We start from the raw sequence: 17,449 nt of genomic DNA on the forward strand, positions 1-17,449 counted from the left end.
ATGGATTGAAGATACTCAGATGGTGAACATTCTAATTTACTGTTAATAGCTATGTGTCATCTGAAAAAAATACAAAATATCAACACTATTTCCAGGTCTGTAACTGTAAACCAGCACTAAACTTTGCTCCAGATAAGTAGAAATTGAAAGTACAGAGTAAGACTATTCAGCTAAATCGTGTAGCCACCACAGGGTATGAACAGCATGCAAACAAAGGCAGTTCAATGCTGCAGCATGTACATTTTAGGAAAAAAAAAATCTTTTATATATTTGCTGAAACTGTCACCATGTTGTCACAGTATGGTGAGACCAGTTAACTTCCTCTCTGGTACAGCTGGGTTAAAAGAAATGTGGTAGTAAATGAATAGCAGACAAACAAAGGCCATTCAATGCTGCTGTTCACCTGAATCTAAATGGTTACATCTTACTGAATTTATTTTTTAACAAACTCATTTGTGGGCCTGATTGACATCAACATCCTCAGCAAGCATAATGTAGATGGTACCGATATGCCTAAGGTTATCATCTGTTGGCAGAAATGTAATATAATAATCTGAATTATGCTGTCAATAGTTGGCTAAGAATCTGAAAATAATCTTTTTTTATATATATTTTTGCCTCAGAATTAGTCATTTAATGAGGGTGGTCTCCTCTCTCGTTCTGCTATGTCTCTATGTGGCCATCCTGGGCTACTGTTGTACTAACCCTAACCCCAGGATGGAAAAACTCACAAAATCTGATAAATAGGCCAATACAGCATCCTAAAGTCTATGTAAGTGTACATTTCTACTATTATTGATTAATTATTTTATAACTAACAAACTAGACACGAGTGACACTCTAAACTAAACCCCCCCAACACACACACCAAAGAACCCGTTAAGGTTATAGCCCAAGTCTGTAACTTCAAATTACAGCTCATATGTTTACAGACAGAGGTCTTGTGTAAGCAAAGCCTCAAATAAAAATGTATTATATCAGTATTTTTTATTGCATTTTCAGTATGACTTTTAAATCCATATTGATTTGTTTTTAATTTTCTTAACAGGAAGTAAGATTCTGTGCTTATGATGACCTGTAATGTCATGTAATGATACCTCAGATGATCATAATTACTCCAGTCCTTAATTTCTCTTTTTTCTTCATTTTTCTCAAACTGTAGTTACTGCTCTTTACTGCACTACAGTTTTTCCTGTTTAGTTGGGCTTTGTAAAAAACAAACTCTTTGATTGACTTACAGATATGAAATAAAAATGAAATGATTTGGTTTTTAAAAACTGAGTCAAAGCCTAGAAAGAGAGAGAGCTGAAGTAGGTTTGTTAAAGACCCCATCTGAGCTTGATGTACAGTAAGAAGTGGACTAACAAGGCTGTAGGGAGGAGTAAGAGGGTCTGGGCTTTTCCACCTCACTGAGCCTCTAGCCTTGTGTATGCCAGACACCCAAGGGGAAGAAAGTGTGACAGACAGCAGTGGCATAGAAGGATGTTGGCCTGTAAGTGTGGAACTGGCACTAAGTGAATCACATTAAACATTTGCAACCACTGAGAAAAACTCCACACCTAAGTATTTTTATGGCTTCTAATAAAATTTTTTCCTAACGTTACTTTCTTTATCAGATACTACCTGCTGAGGATGATCACACCTCTGTGTGCCAGTCCACAATATTTCAGTTTGTTTTTTTTAATGCTGCTTATACACATTTGTGGGCATTATTCTCTGGACTAAGAGATTTGACTTATCATTTTATTTGCCAAATTGATGAACAAATTCTTACAACTTTTACAGAATCAAAACATTTTTTCTCAGATCACAAGCATGAGGATTTTAAATCCGTCTGCTCATAATTCTTCTTGCTTTGTTCCCAGTCTCTATGGTAGACACATGCAGGCGAACCCAGAGCCTCCGAAGAAGAGCAGTGACAAGAGCAGGAAGATCAGCCGCAAACCACTTGCTGCCAAGAACAAATGAAGAGGAAATTGAGCATGGAGATGAGCCTTCACCCTTCAGCCAAACTGTCTGCCTCTCATGTTCCTGTTACGTAACAAGTTGGGATGTTTTTGAATGTCCTATTTTCAATCTTCAGTGGTCTTTGTGCATTTTTGTTTCCTTTTGCTTTATGTGCTAATGAAGTAAGCTTACATACATAAAGGGAATTTTACATTGTTAACACTTTGTGGAAAAAGTATCTTGCTTATTAAGAGCTCTATGCCAAATGAAAAAGACACGTTGCTTAAAAATACTTGTGGAAGACGGCTGCTAAATGACTTTACACACTATTATTACTTCTGCACTTTCCCATAAATGAAAATGAAGACTCTACAGTATTAAAATCGGAAAGATCCCGGTTAACAGCTGTGTATTCTCACTGATCTTAGCTCCTTATTTTAATCTGTGTTTTCTGTCTTGGCTGGTTTTTCCAGTTCATTACAATCCTGTTACTTCTTTTTAGCAGCCAGAGTGAAACACCGAGGAAATCTGAGGTTTAAAATTTAAATTAGTGATGAGAGATGATGCTTCCCCTGGTTCCTTTGTCCAGTTTAAACAGGTGTGGTATAACATCTGCTTTGCTTGGTTTTCTTAAGCACATGCTTCACAATATGCTGCATGAACTTTTAAAGTAAAGGCTGAAAGTCTTTACTTTAAAAGCTTCTAGACATCTAACATGTAAGAGAAAAGACTGAAAAGTGTTTAAAATATTTACCTGTTATTTCGCTCTTAGTTTTTATTTGCTTCTCAAATTTGAAATTTCTTTTACTTTTTACTTTTATTACAAATATTATGTTGCCTGCTGGTAATATATCCTGAGAAAATAATCACCAGCCTTGTTTGCATATTTGTGTGTCTGGCAACCAGTAATGGCAGAGTTTGTAGAGAAACCACAGATAACATAAAATATGAAGAAAACACAAATATTAACCAACTGGTTTTTTTATATACATATATAAACACATGAATCCATAATAATACCCTAAAGGTTTATGTAATGATCTTAGTACATATAATTTTTTCACATTTTGTCCTAAATGAGATGTGGGGCCCCAGTTCACGTTTGCAGCTGGGTTTTTTCATTGAGCTTTGATTTTCTGAAGAGTTTCAGACATTTCACGACTGGAAACAAATGAAGCTGATGAACTCACTGCATCCATTCCTCTGTCCTCACAGAATCCCTTTGATTCTTCTCATTTTTATCTCTGTGCCTTCAGATATATGTCATTTTATATTTAATGCATAATCAGTTGTTGGAACATTTTTCTTTTGCCACAAGTAAGTTGATAAAAATCCATATTTTGCTTTTGTCAATAAACTTTTTGAGAAATGAACCACTGTTCATTGTTTTGATTTAAGTTGTAACTTATTTTCTGTAATTTTATATTCAGGTCAGTTCATTTAACCGGTCGTATCATGTCATAAAAGAACTTTACATATAGAGCCAATTATTTTTTATAATGTTTACTGTTTCATTTCTTAATTTAGAGCACACTACATGAACATTATCCTAGTGATTAGTTGTGCTGCTGTTCCTCTGGACAGAAGCAGGAGACTGATCATTTAATGTCTTATTTTTATGTTTATTTTTGTCACCATAAGTGATATGATCTACAATTAGTGAAATCTTTAGTTTTGCCTCATATCTTTGAGATACCTCAGATAAAGCATGGCTTACAGAAGTAATCCTCAAACGGTGAGCCCTGGGCGATCTCTCTTCCACTCATTCCATAACCGGAGAGTTAAAGTCTTAGAAAAACATCACAATCCAATTAGCTGAATCACTTCAGCAAGTCTAAGGTTAGCTCAGAACTCCTGAGGCCTTCATTTGTCACAGGTCAGACAGACATATTTTCTACAATGTTTTCCAATAGATACTATGGAAGCATTTGACAGGCAGAGCTAGGAAATGAACAGAGAAACATCAAAGAATGAGAATGTTTCTTATGAGGTTTATATCTCATTAAAACCAAAACAGGTTGTCGTTTGGAGGCAACAGTAAAACAGCAACATCTTGCATTGAGTGTCCTTTAGAAGAAACTGTGAAAAGATCAGTTTCTTCTTACTCCTGTTTATTTTGTTTGTTATATTATTAGATTTAAAAACAGTGTTCTTAAAATGATTTTCTAGTTCTGCCAGCTGAATGCTTCCATAAGATACAATATGACATTTGTTTTGTAGAAATGATTTACAGTTATACGTGGACTTTCAGATGCTAACAGTTTAAAAGTTGCTGTGTTGGTGCCTAACGTTGGTACATACTGGAAAGTTGTGCACATGCTTTTAACAGGGCTTTCAATTCAATTCAAATAACTTTATTTGTCACTGAGGGGCAGGTTCACAAGTGCAGAACAAATAGACTCAAAAGTGATAATTCAAACAAAAGAATTTGTAAAATTGATGCTGCTAAATATAAGCATGTAGTAAAATGTGCAGTGTGATTTGTGACTGCAGTGTGCAGTAATTATGTAGCCAAAGTTCATAGATGTATTGGGACAGGGGCGCCATATAGGGGGGAAAGTTATGACAATTCTAAAGGCGTCTGACCAACAGGGGGCCCTCCACAATTTCTTTTTTTTTCTTTTTTTTCTTTTTCTGTTCATAGAAATAAAAATAAATGGGGCCCTGTCAATTACAAAATTAATTATATTGTGTTTTCTAAAATTGTTTTTAGCAGTAAAAATTAAATGTTTCCACTCCCAGACCAAAAAGCACATATTTGCCCTGAACCCCCCTGGATCTGCATGAAATGTTTGTTCCTGCTTAGTGCTCGACGGTGACGCTGTTCAGCAGCAGACAGTAGAAGACAAGAACCACTCTAGCAGTTACTATGCTACTAAGAAAAATGATAAAATCAGGTTTTCAAAAAAAAAAAAAAATAGAGGGAGAGAGAAAAAGGTAAGAGTGTGAATTTGTAACCCAGTTTTTCTCCAAGAGAGGTGAGGAGACTGTGTGAGATTATCAACCACTCAGCATAGTTAGCTTAGCTACAGACTACTGTTTGCCTCCATTTCACTAGCATTTAATGAATTAAGGAAAGAAATTACCAACATATTCATATATTCAACTTGTCCCTGTATCTTTTACCATTTAACAACAGATAGAGCTGCTCTCAGTCAGCAGCAGCTCTAAACCCACATCCCTCCTGACCCGTCCTCTCCTGAGTAAAATTAAAGCTGCAGTATGTAACTTTTATTAAAAATTATATATATTTTTTTACATATTTGTTAAAACTGGACCCTGATCAGTGATGGCGCTGTGTTGAGAAGAGCCATCACTCAACAAATTATGTTGACGGTCATTATATTGTGACAGTATGGCATGAGAGATAATCTGTGAAAAATGTATTTCCTCTGCCTTCTCCCAGTGCTAGAAACAACTAATCAGTGGCAGGAGCACATTTAGCAGAGAATGAATGAGGTTGATTGACAGCACTAATAGCGTCCACTTGGTTCTGATTGGTTGTTTTTGGTCAGAACGTTGCATTACTTTAGATAGTAATAGTTCAGGGAGGAGATTGATTGTTTTCACAGATTATCTGTCTCATAACAAACTGGCACAACATGGTGACAGCTTTAACAAATATGGAGAATTTTTTTTTTTAATTAAAATTATCTACTGCAGCTTGAATAAAATGCAACTACATAACATTGTTTGAGAAGTCTGGATTGCTTCATGTATATTTTGCATGTTGTCTGTAACTGTTGCTCATGGAGAGACATTTCAGTAATCTAAAACTGATAAATAAAATTTAAGCAACTTATTTGCATACTGTTTGCAAGTATACATACAATATGCATTTTACTGTTGCATGTAAAATTCACTAGCAGTAAATATTGTGCTATTATCAGTATTGGACCAAAGAAAGCAAGGCAGATGCAAGCCTTTAAAACTGCGACGCTTTTGATGAATCAAATAGAATCAAAAAATTGTGACAGCAGGTACATGGGGGGGACCAATCTAATTTTTTGTCATGGGGCCAAAGATTCCTGGTGGCACCCCTGTGTTGGGAGGGTCAGCTGGACCCTGATCAGTGATGGCTCTGTGTTGGGAAGAGCCATCACTCAACACATTATGTTGACGGTTGCTTTTGACCCTGGGGACAAAAGCAACATGTTCCTCTGGGTCTTGTAGTTTCGGTAGCACTGGAGCCTATGTCCAGGAGAGAGCCGGCTGGCTCAGGGTCCAGACGGTCATCAGGGTCCAGAAAGATATGGACAGCTTTTCTTAATATTTGTTGCTCACAAATTGTTGCGAGGAGAACAGGGGTTTTTTTCTACAAAAAATCTTAACAATGCTCTGTAGACTTCTATTTTGCACAGAGACGGAACGAAAACAGCTAATGATGGAGAATGTTAAAATGCTGCTTATAAGTGAGCTGTAGAATGTGGACATAATTTACTTACTGACATTGAAATGGTTCAACATTTGCAGACTATACTGTTACAGTTACCACACTTTTTAACAATCTTCGTGGTACGGGGTACAACATTCAGTGGGTTGTCAAACACTCTACCCAGACTCTCCACAGGATCACCATGTCTAGTTGTGGTAATGGACTTAGCCAAAGCTGAACTGGTGACATCCAATCATTTAAATCAGGCTTTTAACTTAATGAGCTTTTTAGGATGATTCAAGATAAGCTGAAAAATAATTTCACAAACTTTCTTATTCAGGTCTAAACTATCTATTGTCATTGGTCAATACTTTTGGTTTCTCCTCATTTCATTGAGTTTATAGAGTTCTCGTTTTCTTCTGAATTCATCTCATACTGTTCCAAGGACACAATGAGTCCCAGGCTAAATAAATCCCATTGATTTTCACATGGTGATTTATAGGTGGACAGTGTTAGTACAGCCCCAACTGTCGAAGGAAGACTTGAAAGTTTAGCCTTTAATGAACACTGTGATGCAGGTTTGAGAAGAAAGTGTCCTTCTCGTGTTTATTTACCTTGAAACTATTGTTATACTGGATCAGTTGCCAGTAATACATAGAAATACATATTGTATAACTATCCCAAATTAAATTTTTGGTTCACAAATTCTTCTCTCTCTCTTTCTCTCTTTTCCTCTCTCTCCCTCTCTCTCTCTCCCCCTCTTTCTCTCTCTCTCTTCCTCTTTCTCTCTTTTCCTCTCTCCCTCTCTCTCTTTCTCTCTCCCTCTCTCTTTCTCTCTCGACCTCACTCTTACACCTTGCTGCCTCCATTTGTTTTGTTTCTTTGTTTTCCCCTGATCTACTTTTAGATCTATCTTCAGATCCACTGCTGGAATTAAGATTATAAACTCGTTTCGGAGATTTTCCAGCAAAGCAGGAGAACAAAGACTGAAGAGTTTCTTTGAAAGAGTCACTCATCATAAAAGGAGCATATTTTGTCTTTTGAGGTTTACCTCTCTAGCCAGCCAAAATTTCCCCCAAACGCAGACAGCAGGACCGTCCTGCGCTTTCGCGGCTCGCTGGCAGGAAGGGACTGGTGGCAGCGGGGGTCCTGGGCATCATGATGGTTCTGGTTTTGGTTGTCCTTATCCCAGTTCTGGTGAGCTCAGCTGGAACATTTACGCACTACGAGATGCTCGGCGCTTGTAGGATGGTGTGTGACCCATACAGCACAACTACTCCAAGCAGCACCGGCGCTCCAGACGCGGTCCGGGACAACAGCCTCCTGCAGTCATTGCCCACTTTTATCCAGGGACCCAGAGGAGAACCGGGTCGTCCGGGTAAGGTGGGACCAAGGGGAGCTGCAGGTGAACCGGGACACCCCGGTCCAGCTGGGCCACCAGGAAATAGAGGTGAACCGGGAAAACCTGGTTTACCAGGACCCCCGGGACCCAGCGCAGTTGCTGGCGCAATCAGCGCCGCCACCTACAGCACTGTGCCAAAGATCGCCTTTTACGCAGGACTGAAAAAGCAGCACGAAGGATACGAAGTGCTCAAATTTGACGACGTAGTGACCAATTTGGGAAATCATTACGACCCAACTTCTGGAAAGTTCACCTGTTCCATCCCTGGGATTTATTTCTTCACTTATCACGTTCTGATGCGTGGAGGAGATGGGACCAGTATGTGGGCGGATCTTTGCAAAAACAATCAGGTAAAACTTTGAACTTGGGGGGAACAAAGGACAATGAAAGTATATTTTCTTTTCTTTTTTCTTTCCTCTTCCGTTCTTTTCTTTTCTGCAATACATGCCTACAAGCAGTTATGTTAGTCATAATTACAAGTCATAACGTTTTCAGTTCACATAATACAGTAAGCAACATTTACATAATACATACGGTTTTAGCATCAATAGCCCACCTGTCCAGAACATTCTGAGATAATTGACCAACACACACGCTGCCAAAATGATTACATCTATCTTAATATTTCAATACAACTAATAAAAAAAGTCCAAGATTGCATTTTCTCATTGTATTGTAGGATATAGTTCAGTTGCATCCAAACTGTAGTGCTGATCCTCTAAAAATGACTATTAATAAATAATTATAGTGATAACTAATCATGAAACCAAATCCAAACAATAACAGAATATGGAGGATAGATTAAAACAAGTAAATTCAAAAATGGACAAATTCTTGTGTTAAATTGAAGCATATAATTACAAACTCAAGCTTTAAGAGTCAGCACTCAGGTTCAGCAGCTCTAAGTAGTAATAGTCTAAATTAGCGGTTCTCAACGAGGGCGGTACCGCCCCCCAGGGGGCGTTCAGAGGACGGCAGGGGGCGCTGGTGGTCATTTTTACAAAAGGGGGGCGCTGGCCCAAAAAAGGTTGAGAAACACTGGTCTAAATGGACAAGTGCAAGTAATGTGAGCGTGGTCAGTATCTTTGATAACAGCTTTGGTAAGTTTTTAGCCAAGAGACACAGTAAACTTCATGCACCACAGTTTGCATTAGCGATGCTGTGCAATAAAATGTGGTCAATTTGTTTTTGCAAGGTGTTGCCTTTTTCCTGACTTATGAATGTTGTTTTATGAGGGCAGACTCCCTGACATTAATGATGTGCAGTAAAGCAGGAGTGTGGGATGGCACATCAAATAAGGGCTGAGAGTGTTGATAATGTTGACCACTTAATATCTTTAAAGTATAGTCACCTGCAAAAATTAAGCTTAAACAATATTTAATTGTTTGCACTGCCTCTCAGTATTCTTGACTGATATGAATGGTTCATCACAGGACAGTTCCTGAAAAAATGTATCCCAGTCAAGCAGGTAACACAAGTGCAGCAGGATCAGCTGCAGCTGTCTTATTTTTTAGGGGGGAAATGTGGAAATACATTGAGTATTCAAATCAACTACATGCATAGAAGAGTTTCTTAAGATCTTCTTGGAACATTAGTCCTTTAATCCTCAAATTTGGATTGTTAGGGTTGTCAAGACGGCATTTATTAAAATTAACGTGGCGTAAAAATTTACTTAGATACAAACATGTCTGCTTTGAAAATAAGCTTTTTTGTGGACAATAACAAACTACAACTTGCCTAAATATACTGAAAACTGACTTCATGAACGCATCACTAGCAGGCAAGGTGGGTGAGGCAAACACTGAGGATGGGCAGACCAGGAAGCAAACCGACCTCCACCATCACCACCCTTAATAACATGCCATCTATAAACTCCATACAAGACATGGAAGATGTCTTTTGTCCTACAAATATTTATTTTATGTTAAGTTTTAGCTGTATATCTGAAAAATATTGAGTAAATATTTAAAGTTATTGTTGATTTCAATAAATGTACATTTGTAGTAAAATAGTCTATGATTCCGTTATATTTTTTACACTTGTTTTAGAGAATTTCCAGTAACACTAGCTTATGGTGTTATATTGACTCCAAAAGAGTGAATTTCCTTCAACATTTGACAAGTTACATTGTAAGAAGTAAAAAAACGTACTGAATTTTTACACCATTTTTGCACCATATGCACAACATGATACATTTTAAGCAGGGTATAAACCCCAAGTCAGTGAAATTCAATCCGAGACCGACGACTATAAGCTTCGCACATGTGGTTCTCACTCATGGTCCAAAATAAAAGAACATGAAGAAAGTTGGTAATAGTTAATTTCTAAAAAAAAATTCAATTGTCATACTAAAGATTGTGCAGTTGGCGAGAAGTTGATCAGTCCAGGTGAGGCTCAGTTCACTGCTGCCTCACTTCTGAGTTTCCCATTCAAATGCTTCTGAGCATTTGAATGGGAAAATGGGAAAATCCAGAGATTTTGAAGAAAAAGTAATCAGAATTGGATAAGCTAAGTAAAAAATAGATACTAGTGTCATAATTTACCGAATGACACTTTATGACAACAGTCATAAATATTCATGAAGACTTATTCATGTTCATGACAGTCTTATTCAACCCCCTTCAAATAAAGTGTTACCAGAATTATTATATCCCATTTAATTCTATGGTTGTGCATATGCTCAGGATAGGCCAATTATGATGATGAATACAAAACTCTAAGTTGTGTTTGTCTATTTTCATATTCCTGCAGGTACGTGCCAGTGCCATAGCCCAGGATGCTGACCAAAATTATGACTATGCCAGTAACAGCGCCGTATTGCATCTGGAGCCAGGAGACGAGATCTACATCAAACTAGATGGAGGCAAAGCTCATGGAGGCAACAACAACAAGTACAGCACCTTCTCTGGATTTATCATTTATGTTGATTAGATGCTGGCTTTACACACAACAGTTGTCATAACGTTACTTTGCTGGTGAAACAGAAAATATAATTCTCTCTCTGTAAACTAAATCTTCTGAATTTTGAAGATAAATTGTTAAAACTCTTCATTTTAGTTGCTTTTGTGTTTTAAAAGATAGTTGTGTTGATGTAGAAAAAAATCTGAAACATGCAGGGCAGAGGACACTGAAGTCCAGTACTGGAAAACACTGAGATAACATTACTGTCAGTCCTATGATTTGACATGCTTTTTAGCAAATATGTAAAAGAAATGAGTTGTAAACAATAATTCAAATTTAAATCAATTATTAAGATACAAAGTAAAATATATCACTGTCCTCTAAACAAGGTGTGTTACCAAAAAAAAACAATGTACATATTGTTTCAGCTGCTAGAATGTTTGTACAAAGTACAAGTTGAAAGAAATGCTGGTAGAACTTCACAATAATTTGACATGACATATCAATTAATGAGGAACTAATCATCAACTGTCTGGTGTTTCTCAAATCAGATCTATTTTGTTGTTTTTTTCTTTATGCAAACTAAAAGAAATTTCTCTGTGATCTCTAAGTATAAACATATAAGTATGGGGAAAACATACAAATAATTAAAACAGTTAAGATGTCTAAGTGCAACAAGTGAGATAGATAATCTTAGCATTAAGTTCAGCTATTTAGAAAGATGTCTGGCGGTCTGATGAGGGCTTTGAGGAATATGATGAAACTCACAACGTTGTTCCTGCAGCCACTCTCAAACAGAGAGGAGGGACACGCCTTAGCTCCCCTCACTGTCCTCTGCAGGACAGAGGAATGTCTGTGGTACTGCAGCTGCTGGATGACTTTGATGTTCAGTTTCTGTCAGGCTCTGCTGGCTGCATTTAATCCCAGCATTGGTTTTTTTTTTGTTTTAAATCAGAACAGGTAATCAAAGGTCTTCACTCTGCTGAACTTTCTGCTAACACTCAATGACTCGATGCAGTTTACTGGGTTTCCATAGATAGATAGATGGATGGATGGATGGATGGATGGATGGATGGATGGATGGATGGATGGATGGATGGATGGATGGATGGATGGATGGATGGATGGATGGATGGATGGATGGATGGATGGATGGATGGATGGATGGATGGATGGATGGATGGATAGATAGATAGATAGATAGATAGATAGATAGATAGATAGATAGATAGATAGATAGATAGATAGATAGATGGATGTACTTGACTTGAAATCTGTCAATAATTGCATTAACTTAACATTTTTTGTAAAGTGTCTTGAGACAATTGTTCTGTCACTGCATAAATGAACTAAATTGGAATTAAATGAATTAACAACTCTATACTGAGGGTCGTGTGCTGAGGTCAAGACCTCCTGAAGTTTATGGTCATCTCCTATGCTGTCCAATGATTGACTTCCTTTTTGTCCATCATCATGTCTGAAATGATTCCTCCGACTGGAATATCATCAGCAAATTTTGTTATCAGGCTTTTCCCATATGTGATTGACAGGACTGTGTGGTCAGCAGTGGATCGAGTCCACACTCTTGAATGAATCTGATGCTAAGTGAGGTGGAGTTGGTGACACTCTAATCAATGTGTAGTATCTGTGGAGTCTCATTCATAAAGTTCAGAATCCACAGGCATGTGCCAGTGTTCAGAAAGAGTAGGAGAACTCTCACAGAGTATTGTATTAAATGCTGAGATGAAATGACTATTCCAGATTCTGTAGTAGCTGTCTTTATTCTCCTAACAAGTTTGTACTTTGTATTAGGAGGCTGGGTGCTTCCTGCTTAGAGTTGTTTGGTTGGTACAGATGTATTAATGTAGAAAGACATAAGTTTTGCCTTTAGTTGGTAGAATGGCCAACTTTTCATAATAAGAAATTTTACCATCGGAGAGCAGTGTTTAATTTCATCAGCAAAGACATCTGCAGCTCTGTTCACCTGGAACAATGTTGTTGACTTCCACTGTATAGTTGCATTAAAGGGGCAGTATTATGTAAAATCGACTTTTTTGATGTTTGCATGATGTTATAATGTTATTCCCTCATCAAAAACATACCAGGAATTTTACCTTGATTTTTCCATGCATGCTTGAGAAATTCTTGAACCATTCAGCTCTGTAAAACGCTTGGTGCCCCGAGGCGCAGCTCCTCCTCTTTTCACGGTGTTGAGGAGTTTCCAAGCTTCCGAGTTTCTGCCTCACAGAGAATCTGTGCCTCCTACACTCAACACCTGGTGGAACTGCACATCTGTTGATCTCATTGCAGGAACTACTTCTCAGTTCAACACTGGTGAAAACATTGTTAAAGGGTTAATAGAGGAGCCATGCAGTGATGACTTTCTGAAGGTGAAGTTTCAGAAAAAGCAGGGGTTTTTAAAGCAACAGAGGCCCAATTTCAAGGCTTTAATTATAAAATCAAATTTCTTTAAGTCATATTTCATAGATATCACAGTTTTTTTAACAACTTAATTAACATAATTAGTTGATTGTGCTATAAAAGGCCACTGTATGCCTTGAAAATATATAATACTGCCCCTTTAAGGATTATGCCATGTAGCCTTGTTTAGAGAGGACTTTTGCAGAACTGTCTGTATTTTCCTCTCAGCAGATGAAGTTCCAGTTTGTTGCTGAGGAAGCAGAAGTCTATCATAGCCTTTAGCTTGGCTCCTGTTTGAACCCTCCTTTTGCATTGGTTTTACTTTTGTGTTTTTTAATTGTTTTCTTAGACTATGTTCACACAGGCAAAAATCTGAAATTTGTTTTGTCCACATTTGAGAATTTCAGACTTTTTCATGAACCCATGAACCCAGATACACACTTTTCAGTGTGTCTGGTGTTCATTTGGGTTGTTTAATCATGGTTTATGTCGGGATATGAGCAGGACTGACAAGGATAGACATAAAGTGAAAGTAAAATGCAGAAAACTAGATGGCAGAGAGGAAGAACACTCAGATGAATTTCTGTTGGCTGAGGAATGGTCAGGAGAACTGAGGTGGGGCTTTAACTTGTCCACAGTTCATGCAGCCCAATCAGCCAGATCAAGATTTTACTGTTCCTACCCAAATGTACTTTTTCAACCTGTACAGTAGCAGAAGTGTAATAAATAATACAGAGGTATCAGGATTACACAGGTCTAAAATAACTGGAATTACTCCACCACCACCTAAATGGAGACAGCATCTGATGCAGATCTGTTGATACACTTGAAGATATCATTTAATTCAGATTCAGCACTTTATTTGAAATGTGTACTTTCACACAAGGTTCAGTTGAATAGGAATTCTTATGTAGATTTTGACCGTCAGACAAATATATATTTAATGTAAAAAATATTTAAGACATCTACGCTAAGCTGCTAAAGACTTGAAAATACATAATACACTGTGTGTGCTAAAAATACAGAAATAATTCATTGCACTTGAGTTTGAAAAACAATGATTACTGCACTAGAAACCATAAACATCCATTGAAGGCAAAAATGTGAGTATTCATGTTATTTACATTATATAGACTTTAAGGCTAATACTAAGTTAATGTTAAGCCATTTTCTTGTTCATTGGTTAGTTATTAGCAAACACAATCCTGATGATAAATGTCTAATGACTTTTGTTAAGGACTGCTCAATAGATAATAATCAGGCAGCTGAAAGACTAAGTCCAGGTCATATTAACTTGCTGTTGAACCTTTACTTACTGATGAAATCCTGACTACAATTTGGATAAAAACTAGTTAAGAGTGATGACTCTTTTTTATAAGAGAACAAAAAGTATAAAAGTATACTGTATTTCTAAATCAGTTATAATTGGTTGCCTACTTTCTAATTGTAATGATCTCATTCATGTTACTTTAGGTTTTAAAATATTTGAAAGTTGAAAAATACTGTAGCAAAATATTTAGCTACTCCAAATGTTTAAATAAGATTTTAGAGTTTTTGAGCCTGAAGTACTGCAAGTTGCACACAGTAATAATCAATCACTTATCATTTGGTAGATTAATGTCGCTTTCCATTATATGTTTCTTCCTACAAGCTCTTTGCTTCCTGATGTATGTCCTACAGTTGATACAACCAAAACACATGCAGTGCTGTTTGGATGTAGTCAGATCACATGACCTCAGAGCATTTTCTACGATTTTAAATAATGCTTGGACAGGAAAGAGTGCAGCAGGTCATCTGTGAGGTAACCTTCATAAGGCTTACTTCGTTGCTTACAAGCTTGCTGCAGTTGACTCATGCCTCATTTCCACTGGGCAAGCAGTATAGGATGGTTGGTGCAGTTTGGTAAGCCATTTTATCGGTTTGCAATGTTAACGCAGCTGAAAAAACAACCTGTGCCGCTCCATTCCCGGGCCTCCTTCATGACAATGGCATGGTTAAGGTGGACTTTCTGGCATCACGCAACACACTACATGGACCTTACCAAGCTCCGCCCAGAAACGCCCCTCGACAGTCCCACATGGCTGCATGTCTCACAAACAAAGCCCTGCGGAGCTTAGTTTCTATGTGTAGTAAACATGGCGTCTTTCATTTCGTCTGACTCTCTACAAAGTATTTCTGAGTCGATTAGTGTAGCATTTCTGCCGGATTTTCAAAAAATATCAGCCACGACAATGGACAGGGGAACCAACAAGTTCATGTCATCTTTTATGGACGACATCCAAAAAAGATGTTTTAGCCACACGATGCCTCCAACATTGTGCGCGTTGCAGCAAAATGCAGTAAAATAAAATCTTTAATGTATGTCAGATACGGTACACATTGCATACAGTGATTCTTGAGAATAGGGACAAAATGGGTTTTAATTTTCCCATAATTTTTTTTTGTTATTTCTCAACTTTATGTATGCAGATATGACAAATAATGTTTAGGAAATGTAAAGATGCTAAGGTGCAGGCTCCCAGTTGCAACATTTTTTTAAAAAAAATTATATTTTTAATCGACCTGACCTAGAAAGTTTTCATCACCATCTGACAAAAATAAATAAAAAAATCATTTTTAATGACCCTATTAGTGATATTTTTACTCATTTTACAGACAAATGCTTCTCAAGAAACAAAAGAAATATTATTTAAAACCAAAAACAAGAAAAAGTCCATCTGACGGAGTTGACAGAACTGAAGGTGGTGACAAACTAGTGAGTAAAATGAAAAACTTGGTACATGTGAAGTAATGCAATTTATGTAAAATACATTAAAATGAATTAGTTGCACATTTAAGTGAGATTTGACAACAATTTCACTGAAAGAGTCAGAAAAACTCTGATGGAGTTGACAAAAAGCCAAACTACCTCAATTTATATGATGTTATTCTGAAGGAGGCCATATTGTAGCTCATCAGGTCCATGAAATCTTTACATTATACCAAAATTAAGCTTTTATTTCACAAAATTTTATCAAAGTTTTGTAAATTATCAGTTATGGAGTTGACACATCATGGTTGTGACAAACAACTTAGGAATAAAACAGAAGAAAAAACTAAAGAATAACTTAAGCTAACCAGAGCTAACTAGCCCTCCTAGCAAAGGAAGAGAAAAGACAACGTCATGGGGTCCTCAGAAGTTCTGGTGCCCCCCAATAATGCCTGATTTTTTTTACATTCTTTTCATTTCTGACGGTGTTGACAAAAACTAAGGACAAATTTCAACGGAGTTGGAAAATATCTAAAAATAATTTTTAATTCAATTTATTGATACTTTTATAATTATTTATATGACTACTTATACTTAATTGTCACAATATATAATTTTAGTATTTCTTTAATTATTTTAAACTATTATAATGTATTGAGTTCTGCTCCTGGACAAGGGCTTTTACAGGCATCATCCACCGACTACAATGTTTAAAATAAAAAAATATTCAGCAAATACCAGGAAAATATACATTGTTGTGCTCACATGACTCAGGTTAGTTGAGTCAGATATTTGAAAAAATTATATTTTGTGTATATTTTATTCAAATTTTGTGCTTTATCCATAGGACCTGTTTTGTCCCTATTCTCAAGAATATTGATCTGTTCAGCTAACGTAAGACTGTGTAACAGACAGGCTTCAAGGTGTAGATGTTGTATCGGTACTGCCATTATGCTGTACTTAGCTAAAAGGTTTTCATAATGAATGTGTTAATTATTGACTTTTTTCAGACTTGGGGGTCATTGTTCACACATTATAGGCCTCCTTAAGACCTTACAATATTTCAAGCTTCAAAATTCAAAAGGGATCGGGAGGTGCTGGTGCCTATCTCTTGCTAACGTTCCGGGCGAGAGGCGGGGTCACCCTGGACAGGTCGCCAGTCTGTCGCAGGGCCACTCAAAATATCCCCATTCACTAAACACAAAGAAAGCAAAGTAATAATACTTAGACCAGCACACTCCTTTGTTCTTATTGATCTTACGATGGTTGAGCTGCAAATGCGGTCGTGCACAAGCTTTGAGCCAAGCTAGGCATTCCGTATCAGATTTGGGAAATCTGTGAATTTTATTTCCACAAATACGATCAGGATACCTGACATCGCCTGTAGATACCCCACTGACAGAGGAGAACCGTTCTTATTTGAGTTCTGTTGCAAAAACTTTGATTGTGTAGATTGTGGTCTGCTAGTCCACAATCTACATTAGCATGTGTTTACTACTTTAGCTTTTGTTTGTGAGATGGTCACGCACGTGGTAGCTGCGCAGTGAGTCAAATGGGCATTAGCCAATGAAACGCGAACCCTGTGGTAAGGTCCATTGATTGGGTAACAGAAAAATGTGACTGCTTGCGTCAAGTACAAGATACACTAGTGTGT

General features: G+C 37.2%; 2 protein-coding genes across 4 annotated transcripts in view; both read left to right on the forward strand.

Annotated features, from left to right (window-relative positions):
- The window catches only part of rsu1 (Ras suppressor protein 1), a 28,897-nt gene extending 25,577 nt beyond the window's left edge, over window positions 1-3,320 (forward strand). For both annotated transcript variants that reach the window (XM_088001154.1, XM_088001153.1), the window contains exon 9: window positions 1,866-3,320. In XM_088001154.1, coding sequence (XP_087857280.1) covers window positions 1,866-1,968 — 103 coding nt within the window. In that variant the 3' untranslated portion in view covers window positions 1,969-3,320. The remainder of the gene's footprint in view (window positions 1-1,865) is intronic.
- A 4,072-nt stretch (window positions 3,321-7,392) lies between these two features.
- Window positions 7,393-10,663, forward strand: c1ql3a (complement C1q like 3a). 2 transcript variants are annotated; one of them, XM_088001306.1, is made up of 3 exons: window positions 7,406-7,624; window positions 7,673-8,074; window positions 10,476-10,663. In XM_088001306.1, the coding sequence occupies exons 1-3, from the start codon at window positions 7,481-7,483 to the stop codon at window positions 10,653-10,655; spliced, it is 726 nt and encodes a 241-aa protein (XP_087857432.1). In that variant the 5' UTR covers window positions 7,406-7,480; the 3' UTR covers window positions 10,656-10,663. The 2 variants fall into 2 exon arrangements, with proteins under 2 accessions (XP_014832256.1, XP_087857432.1); XM_014976770.2 differs by having other exon boundaries at window positions 7,393-8,074.
- Window positions 10,664-17,449: the final 6,786 nt, after the last annotated feature.

This window comes from Poecilia mexicana, unplaced genomic scaffold (assembly GCF_051168715.1).
Source record: "Poecilia mexicana isolate PSO_F unplaced genomic scaffold, ASM5116871v1 scaffold_20, whole genome shotgun sequence".
NCBI lineage: Eukaryota > Metazoa > Chordata > Actinopteri > Cyprinodontiformes > Poeciliidae > Poecilia > Poecilia mexicana.

Excerpts from the sequence above, each read along its gene's own strand:
- c1ql3a (XM_014976770.2), top strand. The coding sequence starts at position 7,481 with ATGATGGTTCTGGTTTTGGTTGTCCTTATCCCAGTTCTGGTGAGCTCA. Across the intron at positions 8,075-10,475 it reads ATCTTTGCAAAAACAATCAG|GTACGTGCCAGTGCCATAGC; the intron begins GTAAAACTTTGA and ends ATATTCCTGCAG.